We start from the raw sequence: 14,217 nt of genomic DNA, 5'->3' as shown, positions 1-14,217 counted from the left end.
CGGGGCCCCTCGGGGGGCGGAGCCTGGGGAAGGGCGGAGCCTGGCGGGGCGGGGCCTCGCCTGCTCGCGGGGCGGGGTCGTGTTCATCTGCAAGCTCCACCGAACGGGGCCTGGGGGGGGGGGGAGGTGTGTGTGTGAGCCCGTCCACCGGCTGAAAACGGAGATAAAGAAACGCCCAACGGTCTTTGGGCTGTGTCAGAGATTGGTTTCGGTATGGAGCGAGCTCGGGTAAAAAGTAGAAAAATTAAAAAAAAAAAAAAAAAAAAAAAAGCAGAAAGGGTGTGCGGATCGCGGACAGTAACACCGAGGAGTGTAGGGCTGTGGCTCAGGGACAAACGCAAGGCGGAGGAAAAGGTTTAAAAAAACAAAGGCCAACCCCCCAACACTTCAGAAGGGCATTGTACGCAGCAGAAAATCATCCAGCAACTACTGACATGTAGTTGGTTTGGGTTTTTGGTTTTTTTTCTTCTTCAAAAGTTTCAAGGTGCGCTGAACAGCACAAGACAGGGCTGCACAGAAACGCCGAAGGAAAAGCGAGGCGCGGGTGGTGTGTGACTGCGGAACGCGGACTGCTCCCAGAGCTACACTTCAGAGTTTGGGAACAGCCCTCAGCCCCCACACACTTACCAGGGAGGATCGCTTCTGGAGGGAATCGGGGTAGGGGCAGAAAGACATCGAGTGTATTTGGAAACGAGCCATGGGGGGAAAGCACTACGCCAGTTGTAGTGTTAAGAGTTGCTCCTGTCCTCAGTTATTCAAGCAGGTGATCAAAAATACAGAAAAGAAGCTTTATTTCTTGTTTCAAATATTACATGCACTTTTAAAAATTAAAACTCTTTATTTAAACATCTCAATAGCATCTTGTCAGTTTGGAGGCAGCAAAGAATAACAGACATCTTGAAAAGCATTTACAAAAATACATTGCACAAAGTCCTATCTTGCTTTTTTTTAAAAATAAGTTAGTGTTATTCAAAATATTCCCACCCCAGCTACCTAATTTCAATTTACACAGGATAATTCTAATTTTAAATATGTAACCTATAATATGAAAACAGCTGTACATGTGTAATCGAGCTCCTCTGCGTAGGCCATAGGTTCTGTCTCTAGCTGAAGTGAAAAAAGTTCTTCACACGGAGACTTTTTTTTTTAAAAACATTCGAGGACTGTTGTGCAACATACGTAACTCTATTCAGAAAACCAGTCAGCAGTTCCATGTGTTAACAGTTCATGTATAACTATAAAATGCATTATAACAGCAAGATAAAAAATTCTGCATACAAGTACATTTCAGGAATCTTTTCTGAAAAAGATCTTCAAAGTAGCAGTCCCAAGGGGGCCAATAAGCAGTTTCATCTCATTCTGCATGGAAATTTTGCTTCCGAGAGCAAGACATCACCCTAATCTTCTCACACCCGACTAAGGTTTCTGGGGATGATCTAAAGAATGCCCGTATATTTCAATACAGCAGTACTGAGCAGAAGTCCCTCTTGTAAATGTGAAGTAGCAAGGTTTATTCCACATACTGCATTCTCACAGTACAACATTTACCAAGTATAACAATGAACCAGGAATTCTTCTCTCAAAGAGATCACTTCTGACAAATTAAGATTGTTTAATTGCTGTATACTAATGTTTACCAAGCAATTTAGCAGCCTTATCAGCTCCGATCCAGTTAGTCAGTACATCAAGGTCAAGTTGGAATTAACACTAAAGAACAAACTGGCCAAGTTGCTATGATAAAACCCCTTAAAATAACTGCAGTTAAAGTTATCCCTGACTTTTAGAGCAGTTCATGGCCACAAATCACAATAAAGCATTCTCAGTCGCTGGTGTTTAAACTAGTTTTGGTTGTGTTAACTTTCCCTGACAGTAATAGTTATTTTATTCAACATGTATCAAAGCCACCCTTTTGGATCCACCAAAAAGGTCAAACCTAAGGGTCAACTGAAGGACACCTTTTGCCACAGTCAGTCTTTAAAATGTACCACAGTTTTTGGCTTATGGTGCCAAACTAACAGAAGTATGCAGTTAAGTCCTGGATTTAAAAAAACCAGATTCCTAGTTGCAGAAAGTGTGGTTTATTCTTTTAAAAAACCTATACATTCATTTGTAATAAAATAGGTGTCACCTGTTTGCCAACTGGGCTTTATGAACCAGAGTAGTTTGCATGCATTATTTCTCTCAGCATGGACACAAAAATATAAAGCTAACTGGCAATTACAAGCTGCACATTAGAGCAAATAAAAATTATTTTTTATACAGTTCTGCTGACAGTCTTCTGCCTTTATCAGAGGATCAATAGCTCTGCAGTACATATCTTGTATCCTCGTCCTTTAAAGAATCCAGTGTTCTAGGCTTTCCGGTATATACAAATTGAGAACAAAATGTACAACAACAAAAACAACTGAAGCTGTAGTGTAGGAGATTATTCGGCAGGTTTCCCATGCACTCTGAACCGATAAAGGCATGTATATTCTGCATGTCCCCAGTTAGAAAAAACTCTCAATTCTACTATTTGGAATGCGTTTTCACTTTTCTCCTAGAGAAGGAAAAAGCAAACACACAAACCAGAGTTAGGTTTCTAGTAGGAACAGGTGCGACTGAAGTTGCTTTCTTAGATTCCTGCAACTACCAACTTTTATTAGTAACTGTCATGCCTTGGGAAGTTTCTGCCACTTTGAACAGAACCTTCCTTGCCTTAAAACTGATTATTTGTGAAGGGAGTCAGAAGCAGCACGAAGCAGCACGAAGCAGGCTCTTTATATATAGTTCAGCATCTTCACACCGTTTGTGTCCAGATGGCACAAACCTTTCCTCTTACTTATTTAGACCATAGGTTTTGAGGCAGATGGGTAGATACTTTCTACCTTAGTTTCTACAGTGCCCAACAGAGAACGAGACCTTTGTCCTTCACTGCTCATTGTGCGCTACCATAGAAAACACGAGTATCTTTCTCCTGACGCTTTAAGTCTTACCATCAAGACTTACCATCACTGGAAACATCTGCAGTGGTTCTCCTCCTTGGTCATAGACATACTGTCCTAGAAGCTTGCCTTCTTCTTGATATTCATCATCTAGACCCTATAACAACAGGATAAAGATTTTTGCTTCTGTCAAATTTGAAGTAAAACCAAAACCAGAAGCTTGTCTGCATAACTGAGTATCAACAGACAGCATTCAGAAGTCTATCAAACCAGGATCAAACCATTTCCCATGTAACTTAATGCTTGTTCCGGCACAGCTCTGTATTTGAGTTTCCTGCACTGCAAATACTTGTGCTATGTTTATATATTTTCATGGTCAAACCCCTTAATTTCCATGGCAAAACCACTATCACAGTGTACCATATAACCTTCTCAGGACAAAGAAGAATGAGAAAACATAAAGGCTAAAAACAAGACAGAAGTCAAGATTCAAGATGCTTGCGGATGGATGATTGCTTAAGCGTTTAGAAGAATAGACAAAGTTCTTGGGTATCACAACTATACTCTGATGTAGCCTGTGGTCTTCTGTTCTGCAGTCACACCTATGCAACTGTGCTGCTAGTTAAAATGAAGAACCAAAATTTGGGGGGAGAGGGGGAAGGGAAGGAGTGGAGGAAGGATGGAACAATTAAGGTGTATGAAAGAACTAAACCAACCTAAAACCCATCATCTCCCTTCAAAAATGTTTACTACTATATAAAGTAAAAGAAAAGAAACTCCTCAAAATTAGTTGTAACACTTCTTATTCTTAATCTCAAAGCTCATAAAAAAATATAAGCAATTTTAAGAGCAATGACAGAAACAGTTTCTCTTCTTAGCTGTCCTCCCCTAAGTCATTATTTTCCAAGATATGTAACACAAATATTCTTTATGCATACAAACATCAACTTAATTTCAGAGACAAACTTACATATACTGAAAAGTTCCTAGGAGCACTGGTGATATTTCCTGTTGGTGAAAGTGTTTTTGGTATGTGTTCCACTGTAAAGGCAGTTGGATAGATCTTCATTGAAAGTCTAACTACAAGATACCCCTGTGATCCTTTGAAAGCCCAGCAGTTTCCTGGATACATGTCCGGCTAGACAGGAGAAAGGGGAGAGAACAGGATGGGACATGACAACAACAAAAAAACAGCCACAAGCATTTTGTAATGAAGTTGTAATGAATTCTGAATTATTATAGGGACAGCCTTAGATAGTAAGCAGCAGAACATAATCTATTTGGTAGAACTCTTCAGGAAGACAGCATACTCACCTGAACTACCAGCAGTGTTTTGAAAACCCACCTTGAGATTACTTCTCAACAGGAACCCTCCCAGTGCTCCCACTTTACAGAAGGCCAATACACTACCCAAGCCTCCTATAAGGCTCTTAATTTTGCTAGAGTAGGACTTAAGCAGTGCCCAGGAACTACCAGAAGAATCCCACTCTTGGTAACATAGCTCAAAGTACCCACACCCCCAATATATTACAGACCAAAACATCCAGCATCCAAAAAACCAATCCAAATTACTCAACACAAAATAACATTGCTGAATTTGTTTACTCTGCCTTTAATTACCTGAATCACCACTCTGGGAGACTGAGAGAAGTACCACAGAGGAATTCCAAAGAGGCTAATTAATGCTGTTTTAGTCTCATAGGTTTCAGAACAGCGAGTACTCAGAATACTGCCACCTCAAAAAAAATGCATCAGGTTAGCAGAAATAATTACTCATTTCTTCATGAAGACTTTTAAGGCAGAGATTTGTACAAAGATTAACTAATATACCAGTTATTTTCCTCATAAGAAAACTATTGAAGATATTGTTAAAGTCTAATAATTTTCTGGGACACATAGCTTCTATCAAGTACAATGTTATTTTAAGAAAAAGTTAAGGGTTTTTCATTTAGGAGGGCTAAAAGATACACATTTTTCCCTGATGAGTTCAGTGGTGTGTACACCCCACACAAACACATCTGTGGTTCTCTATTATCCAGTTGCACACATGCTTAGAAGAACTATTCTATCCCTATCCATGCATACCTAGGCTGATGTATAACTCTGTAAAAAACAGGCATAGATTGCAATAGTCTGATGATCAGGCAACGCGCAAGGGTACTCTACTAACCTTTAGTCTTCATCTTAAGATTTTTTTAGTAAATAACATGAATATAAGTAACATGAATAGTAAAAATGGTATTTCCTCTACTATTTACCTCCAGATTCCAAGGCAAAATCCACCATACCAGTCTTGTCTTGAGAGTAGAGTTTCAGTGCATTGTTTACAATAATTTGTGCTTGCTACAGATGTACACATAGGAGAGGAGAACGGAAAGAGAAAGACTTTAATATCAAGTGATAAAACAATTGATACATACACACCTGTGAAGTTGCAAGCTTCTTTGAGATGCTGCACTCCATCACAAGTCTTTTAAAGCCTCTGTCAAGACAGAGGCCATTTTTAATGCACGGTTGTCTGTCTTAAAATACAAATTCATACTGCATCTTGACTAGTGATTTCTTCAAAAGTTGCATTCTTTCCCCCACCTTCCCAACACCCTGAGCTGCATTTTTTGGGTATACTTGTTTCTTGCGAATTCTTCAATTTTCAAGATAGCATACTTTGAAAAAAACCACAAAACGTTCACAACCTGCAACAGCTAATGCTATATGCATACACCTGATAAAGCATTTTCTGTCATTCTCCCTATTTCAATTAATGTTCCCAACATCTCTTAAAATCATTAACATTTATATCGACAGTTATGCTCCACAAAATGCCTATAAAAAGGACTCTCTAGTTTCAGTTGAACTTTTGAGACCTTGAAGTCACTCACCGCTTCCGTGATTCCAGAAATCCCTGCATTAGTCACAGCATTTGTTACTACTTCAGATGTTAGTTTTTGGTTTGTAACAGACATATGGAGAGTAATATTCTTGAGGATCTGCAACTCCAGATCCCGCAGCAAAGTCTGCAGATCGCTTTTGCTCACAAAATTGGACGTCAGCCATTGGAGAAGTGATTCGGGAAAGTCGTCTCGTTGATCACCAAAAAGCATTAGCTTCACAGATTCTTTGACCTGGGCATCTACCTAATAGAAGCCATTAACAATTATGATAGAACTTATTAGTCTTTATAAACCATTAATACTATAACAGGAACATGTGAAATCAATACATACGTTCAGTACTACACAGAAGTCTAGCTTTCACGTGTGCTTTAACTACATTGACTTACACTGGAATAACAGACTAGTCAGGTGTGCAGAAGAACACATGGGAACTCTAGACATTTCATCAGTCTGGTGAACAAGACACACCTAGCAAAGCTCTAGCAAACTATGCAGTTTACATCAGTGGTCTGACTAACACTTCAGAATAAGAAAAGTTGACTGCAACAGTTCAAAGAAGGCACCATAGCAACTCTAAGGGGAGCAGTGTACTTGTTAGGCCTAGTTAAGCAAGTCTCTTGATCACTTACTTATGGTGTGCTTTGATTCCGTATAAAATAGTTAGATCATATTTGAGTGTTATCACAAGATGGTGTTTTAGTCAAAGTTGATAATCCCATATCAATACTTACTGTTGTATTTTGTTGGCTACATTCTAGTCAGACCTTATAAAAGGCTTCAGAAGAACTTAAGCATGATTTTTTAAAACAACTCTCAGACAACAAACCTAACTTGCTTTTACATAAGTTTCTTTTCCACATTTCTATGGGTTAGCAAAATACACCGGTGAGAACAGCAAAGTACTGTATAGAGAAGTGCTATTGCATCACATGTTAAACGCAAAAAGCCCTGCCATTGTAGAAAAACAAGCCATGAACTCCTGTCTAGTAAAGCGTTATGCACTAACGGAAAAAAATTTACAGTACCACTACATAGAAAACTACCATTCTTGCAAATGAATACTACCCCCACATTACTTAGTACAGTGCATTTCAAGAAAGTTAGTGATCAAGTAGTACCAAGTTTTACTGGGACAGTTACAGAACCTACTTTTTCATGAATGACATCTATTTTCTCACAACTTGTCTTCATGCTTTCCCCAGTTAACAGCTCCGATTTCATCTGAGACAACTCTAGTTCTAGCTTTTTAACTTTGTCCAAAAGTTGACCATGTTCACCATCGTCTCTGACAAAAGCAAGGAATCAATAATTAGGAAAGAGTAGTTTGAATCATTCCATCAATTTCCAAAAGTGTGAGAACATACTTGTCTAATGCAAAGTGCTTTCCTAGTTCAGTTATTCACCATGATAGGTGCTGTGAGCTTGCAGTTCCTTGAAGATGTTATTTAGGGCATACTTAGGATTAATATATTCAAAGCAAAGTATTTTGAAGTTGTGCACAAATCCAGCAGTGATGACTTTAGAACATCACCAGGCTGACAAGTTAATAACTCAAACATATATAGATTTTGGGGAATCTAAGGTTTCTGGCAAACTAGTCAAACTTTATTTGCATGAGTTTGCCACTAGTTAGAGCAAGTTTCAGGTTACCCTGCTTAAACCAGAGTAACTTCAGAGGCAGGTGTCAAATTGAGCTTAAGTAGCAGGTCACATATGACCAATATAGATCAGTGTTCAGTGCGTGCTATGGAAAAAGGTATCAGCCGTCATTCTAAAGCCATTTTACATTTAGATCCAATTTAAATGCAATTCAGCAAATAAGTGTTTCTCTTCCTCTTCCCAACGGGGAAACTACTTTATGAAGTGCTGCAGTTTTTATCCTGGTATTACACAGTACATGAGTGGAAAGTAGCATAGCTGGCAAACCAAAAACAGAGACAAAGGTTAGAATTGATACAAGTCAAGAATTTAAATATAAAGCCTATCCAAAAGCACTTACTGTATACTTCACTGAGCAATTTGAGGAAATATTCTAATGCATTTATAAGACAATGAGAAGTCACTCATTCTCCTCCTCTATATAAATAGCTTTCTCTAGTAAAAAATGCAGTTGTAGGACTGCTCACACACTGAAAATGGGCCTTGTGCAGATGTTCAGCATCACAGTTAAAGTCTACTGTAGACAGAAGTACTCCTGCTGACAATACAAACTCTTAAGATCAGTTAATTGACACAAAGAAAAAGGATTGTTGTATTTCAAAGAACAACATGTATATCACCATTGATTAGCACCAGGATTGAAAAAGCAAAATATTTGAAAAGTGCTTATACCTCACTGTTTTTGCTTTTGCCATGTCAAGCTCCTTCTGGATGTCCTAAAAAATACAAAATTTAGTTTTAACAAAGAAACACAAGTGACAGAAAGAAGATAAAGAACGTTAACAGAAAATGAGAGATTTTAGCACCATCTACTACACAGGACTCTGTTCCCCACATGCATGTTTGTGCCTCTATAGTAAGATTTTATTCCAAATAGAACCTGCCTCACTGGTCAAGTGAATAATTTTTAATCTTTGGACTGAAACCCCCTCCAAGAAAGGGGAGCAAAAACACAAACAAGTTTTTGAGATTTAAAGAACTGTAATAGCTAGAGTAAAGCAAACTGGGGTTTGGGATGGCCAACAAAAAACTTGATTCTTTTATCAACAGGTTACAATTAGAGCGAGTTAGCAAAGCTAACTTCCAATACCTTGGATTCAGCAGAGAGTTTTCCAAGAAGGTCTTCCAGTGTCAGGATGCGCAACTCATGTTCTTGATGTAAAGCCAGGAAGTCAGTCTTAGAAAACAGGGAAGAAAGAGGTGGTGTATTTTCTTTTGGAGTACAAATAGCATAATTGATATTTTCTACAAAGCATAATTTTTATTTCATTCTAAGTGCTTAAGTGATTTATCCTGCATGTAGTGTGAGAAATTATAGAATCTGTAATAAATGTAAAGGCCTGATTCAGCAGTAGTAGGGGTTATATACAGGGAAGTTTACCACAAAACCCCTTCTTTGTCACTAGTCCTTCCTATAGTCTTCTTTCTCTGTAGGAAAACAGGATAAATCCAGCTGCTTTTCAGCAATGGAAGACTCTACTTTAGACCAACTGTCTGGAATTAATTCTGTCAGCAATAACAAAGGAGGAACAAATGCTAATGACTACTCCCTAGCATTTACTACCTATCAGTTAATTCTGTAACAGAAAAAGAATGCTAAAGTCCAATCGCTAATAATCTGCATTATTAAAACAGAATACTTTGATCAGGATCAGAAAGCATCAATAACTGACTGTCTTACCTTTTCCTCCAGCTTCATATCTTTAAGATGTTGACCGATCACATTTTTTATTAGTTTCAATGTTTCACTTTTGTCACTCATCTGGGCAACCTGATCTTGAAGATTATGGAGTAGGAGCATTACTTTGCTATATTCTTCATCATGGTGATGGCATCTGTCAGACATGAAGGCCATTTGCTTTTCCAGCTCAGTTATACGACCAGAATCAAACGTATTTATGGTATCCTAAGGCAGAAAGATTTTTAATATATAAAAATCAAGACATTTATTTACATTACCCTTGTGTGTCAAATAGTTATTGCAAAATATTGAAGACATGGGAGGTAAGAAGTCTTAAAAAGATGCAGAAGTTCTTCCCTAGACTGTTGTCCCTTACCTTTGGGGGGTGCACAGAGTGAAAAAAATCATCCTGTGGTTCAGGAACATGAATAGAGTCATCTATTCTCTGTATTCTATCAATTCTTGTCCAGTTCAATGATGAAATGAAGCCATCAAACCCCCAGAACCATATACCTATATCAGAAACAAAAAGCAAAAATGGTGTTCAAGAGAATTCTCCCTTAAGACTGCTTATATCTACAATTTGTCTTCCTACTTAAGGACAAAAGCTACCTTAAGTTTGCAAAGTAGCCTTCACAGTGGACACTACTCCAGTCTAAAAAAAAAATCAGTGTGAGCCAGCTTTAAAATTGTTAAGTCAAGCACTCCAGAATATTAAAGAAGATCCATCATCAGTACCACTCATGCAGTTGTATGGCAGACAACTTCATATATCTTTAATCTCATACTACTGCTTCCCTGGCACATAGATCTCATTTACTGATTAAGACAGGCCATGCTTACTGAAGGCAGATGGAAATACTGCTTTTTGTCTCAATGGAAAATATCTTGCCTTATACCCTACTTACTACATACCACATTGCATAATATCTAATAAAAGTTGGAGGAAACCTAGGCTTCCATGAAAACAATCTAGCATTTCATAAAGATTACACTTATTTTTGCAATATCTTAAGTGAGAAGTAGCAGCGTTTTGCACACAGGGTAACTTCTTCCTTTCTTATTCTTCCTAGTACAGAGGATTTTGAATCTGCACTAAGTTTCTGAGAAGCTTCTGAGAAGCTTCATCTTCTCCCCAAAGTAGCTACAAGTTTTTAGGACACAAAGACATGAAACTGCTTTTCAGAAATGGCCCAGCACTTCCGGTGAATGTTTTAAACTGAATATGTTTATTTCAAAGTAGACAGCTAGCCTGGAATATTGTCAACTAAACAGTCTAAGGAGCAGTATTTTAAGCAACTAAAGCATGGTCTAGAGCAAAGGAAAGACTTAGGATGAGTTGGTAAAAGAACTTAACGACACTTTTATGAATATTGACAATAATCAAAGCAATCAGTATGCAGCCTACTCTTTACGACCTCATTACTATTCCTATGAAGGGAGGTTAAAAAAAAAAAAAAAAAAGGACTTCAGTGCATTTACTTACTCACCAACTTTCTTTGTCTAAAGAGCTCTATGAAATTAAAACACCAATTTGTATTATAACATACCTAGTAGAAACAGGAGTGGGATAAGAAACAGTAACAGCTTGTAGATCTTTGGAAGGCATCTAGAGAAAGAGAGAGGAAAGTTTACAAGAAATAATACATTTATCATATTTTATTGTTTTATAACCAGGTAAATAATTTGCTCACAAAACAATTTTTTCAAAGGATACACACCTTCTGAGAAGAAACACCTTGAGCAAAGACATCAGAGCAACAAGTTGATACCACCCTGTTCCAAGCAACCTGAACATGCCAGAAGCTGCCCTCCCTAGAAAACAAAAAGCAGTAGTGTGAAATGTAATTACTGTGGCACATGTTCAAAGAAACCAAGCAGAGGAACATGCAACTGTGGCCAAGAATACTTTGCGCAGCAGAGAAATGCACGAGTACAGGCAACATGCAGCTTGTTAACATCTAGATTATCACAAGTATGACAGCATTATAACATCAGCTACTCAACAAAACCAATAGCCATGCAAAAAGATGAAATGCTCATTTGTTATAACAATGCTATCTTGCCAGAAATTCAGTATTATTAATATTTGAATCCAAGTTACCACGCACTGAAAACCTCAGTATGTTTCAAGAAATGCACAGATTAGCAGCACCAATTTTTGCCAAGAGGACTACCAATATAGGAAGTGACTACCAAACCAACCACACCCCATTATTCTTGACACCCCATATTCTGTGCTATTCACACACTCATTCTCTCATGAAACAGTCTGGTTAGTCTCCCATTACGCCTGTAAACAGAAATATACCCTCTCATTAAGCCTATTTTGGTCAATAAAGAAAGTAAGGCAGCACATGCATTTCAATGTACAAAAGCTACAGCATAAGCATAGCTGAAATTAGTATAAACCATGTACTGCAGATTCCTGGTTTTATCAAAAGAAACAGTCAACACACACACACAGATTAGGATAGTAACCTGGAGAAAGAATGGCCAGCCAAAGTAGAGACAACACCTTCTGAGACACAAGCCATCCCGTTGCTCCCACTGTTTGCAACGCGTGAAGCATAAAGTAACCTAGATTATAACAAATTAACTCTATGTGGTAACGTACATAAATCAGCTTAAGGTTCTTCTGCAGTAGATGCAGTAAACCAGACTCAATCCCCTGCCCATTACATGTTCTGTATAATTTTAAAACATACCTTTCGGTAATCTACAAACTTGATTCTTCACTATTTAAAAGCAAAGCAAGCCACTAATAAATATGAAGCCAAGTAAAACCAAGACAATTTAGAAACATAATTCTCACATATAAACAGAATGATCAACAGCATCTGTGCAGTAAGAATATCAGTTTTTTCAAAAGTCAAAGTTTACGTTTTGTAGCACATTTATCTAACCATGCCAAGTATAACAGAGAATAGCAAAAAAAGTACTACCATAACAACTTCTATGCACATCATTAACTTCAAAAGCATCTTATTTGATCCGTATTATACATCGAGTTCATTATCTAGGTTCATGTGTAGCAGAAGGAACAATTAAAAATTTTAAATCCTAGTGAAATAATTAAATCATGATGTCTAAGAAATACTGAAAAATAATACAAAATATTCCCTACTAAAAGTTACAAGCAGTAAATTTTCATTAAACTGAATGTTCCCAAGGATCTTCAGTATGTCAGTTTTGAGTTTCTTTTTAAAAAGAACAAAACCAACAACAAAAAACCAATACACTATAACAAAATGCTGTAACAAAGCCCACTGAGGCCAACAGTTACAATATCCAAGACTAGGACTGTTTTTTCTACAGAACAAACTACGTAGTATACATTTAGAAAATAATCCTACTTTTTAGATTAGCAGATATGTCTGGGTTAATCTGAGGGATTATAGATATACCAACCCAATATTTTGCAAAGCATTTAGGTGACTGAAGTGTCTCAAATCATATTCCTTTGCTGAATAAAGAGCACTCAACAGATTCTTGATGCCTCTGTCATTCAAGCTAGGGAACGCTCATCTCATAGGGAAGATTTTATCCCTATATAAGAGTCCTGTAAAAATTGCTATCACTAGAACAAAAATAAAATGTTAAAACCCCTTTATTCAAATAATCTGTATACCAATATCTCGTATCTTGCTTTCATTTAATGGCAGCTTTTCAACCTATTGAGTGTACAGACTTCCCCAAAGTGCAATAAATTAACAATCTGACTTGTTCTTTCTAACATACAAGATGTATGCTGGCCCTACACCTTGTTTTTACTAACAGGTAAGCAGTCTGCCAAGCTTGTACAAAAGGCAGTATCAGAGAAAGAAGTCAAGCAGAAAAGGTGTTAAGTTAATCTTCTAGACTCTTTACGCTTTTAGTCTACTTTGATAGATGAAGGTAACCCCCCCAACAATATGTATGATTAACATTGTGAGATTGCGATGCAAAATAAAAGCAAAAGAAAAAAGGTCCAAGTCAACCTGCATAATAAAAGGTGTGCCAAATGGTCCTTGCTACCCTTTTAGCCCATGAGGATTGCATGTGGTCTGTGGTGTATATTTCAAGATGTTTCTTCCCCTTACAGTCATCACCTGTTGGTTGTGGTAACAGTCGGTTAATGGGACAAAGCCAGGATCAAATTAAGATTGTTACAAGATAACTTGAACAAGTCTATTTCATAACATCAGTTATCAAACCAAAAACCGCTAAGCAAACTTCAGTGGAATAAAACTTGCTTGGGGAAATACTACATTACACCAGGCAATTGCCATTCTCCCCCATACAACTAAGTTGCAAAACAAACGTTTACTTTGTAGCTTCTGTAAAGTCATGGGGTATCTGATACTACTATTATAGCAACAACCTGGTGTACAGCCCAAAGCTAAAAGACAACATCAATCATTATACTTACATATTGATTCCTCATTTACACCAAGACGGCTATCTTCTCTGTAAAACTCCTTTACATTCATGCTTCCACAGTAGTCTGAGTGAGCTGCAACACATTCAAAAAGCACACATGTAATGTAACTCTCAAGTTCAAAGCCTTTCATATAGGCACACTTTAGCTACCATATATGCAGATTTCAGCTAAACTGGCTTAGTTCACTATTAAAGCCAGGTTACTCACAGGAAACCTGAAAAATGATCAAGGAAGAAGCCTACTCTTTGCAATCTTTTTTTCCTTCTATAAATAACGGCGGAGCCTTTTTGTTCAAAAATCTTTCTGCTTCTTTTCAGATAGCAAAGTTAGTAAAAAAGCCCCCAAGTAACAGCTCATCAGATCTTGAGCCCCTATGCCCATCATTCTGTCAAACAGGCGAACCGTTACATCCTTGTGCTGGTTTTACCAGAGATCTTAAAAGACTAAGAAGAGAGCATTAGCAAGTCATAAGGCACTGAGGCAGAGAGAACAGGAGAGAAAAAAGTTTTATTCACACACAAAAAACAGTTACCTTCTGCCTATGGCAATTTAACTTTGCTCATACAGTACGTATTATAGAAGAGAAAGCACCGAAGAAGAATCAAACATTTTTGGGAGAAACAAGATGTGCTTTAG

General features: G+C 37.7%; 1 protein-coding gene across 15 annotated transcripts in view; it reads right to left on the bottom strand.

The window, feature by feature from the left end:
* Positions 1-774: 774 nt before the first annotated feature.
* The window catches only part of SUN1 (Sad1 and UNC84 domain containing 1), a 35,782-nt gene continuing 22,339 nt past the window's right edge, over positions 775-14,217 (bottom strand). For 11 of the 15 annotated variants that reach the window (XM_049835440.1, XM_049835439.1, XM_049835449.1 and 8 more), the window contains 16 exons: positions 13,570-13,653; positions 13,139-13,249; positions 11,640-11,738; positions 10,880-10,973; positions 10,709-10,767; positions 9,535-9,671; positions 9,159-9,383; positions 8,568-8,654; positions 8,150-8,193; positions 6,968-7,103; positions 5,804-6,058; positions 5,183-5,267; positions 4,545-4,660; positions 3,895-4,062; positions 2,989-3,081; positions 775-2,539 (listed from right to left, as the gene is read on the bottom strand). In XM_049835440.1, the coding sequence (XP_049691397.1) occupies positions 2,426-2,539; positions 2,989-3,081; positions 3,895-4,062; positions 4,545-4,660; positions 5,183-5,267; positions 5,804-6,058; positions 6,968-7,103; positions 8,150-8,193; positions 8,568-8,654; positions 9,159-9,383; positions 9,535-9,671; positions 10,709-10,767; positions 10,880-10,973; positions 11,640-11,738; positions 13,139-13,249; positions 13,570-13,653 (1,907 nt within the window). In that variant the 3' untranslated portion in view covers positions 775-2,425. Of the gene's footprint in view, positions 2,540-2,988; positions 3,082-3,894; positions 4,063-4,544; positions 4,661-5,182; positions 5,268-5,803; positions 6,059-6,967; positions 7,104-8,149; positions 8,194-8,567; positions 8,655-9,158; positions 9,384-9,534; positions 9,672-10,708; positions 10,768-10,879; positions 10,974-11,639; positions 11,739-13,138; positions 13,250-13,569; positions 13,654-14,217 lie in introns of those variants that run through there. The other 4 variants (XM_049835452.1, XM_049835454.1, XM_049835447.1 and 1 more) reach the window with 3 other exon arrangements.

This window comes from Accipiter gentilis, chromosome 33, assembly GCF_929443795.1.
Source record: "Accipiter gentilis chromosome 33, bAccGen1.1, whole genome shotgun sequence".
Taxonomy (NCBI): Eukaryota; Metazoa; Chordata; class Aves; order Accipitriformes; family Accipitridae; genus Astur; species Astur gentilis.
The sequence above is the reverse complement of the archived record's forward strand: the minus strand, read 5'-3'. Positions and strand labels throughout refer to the sequence as shown.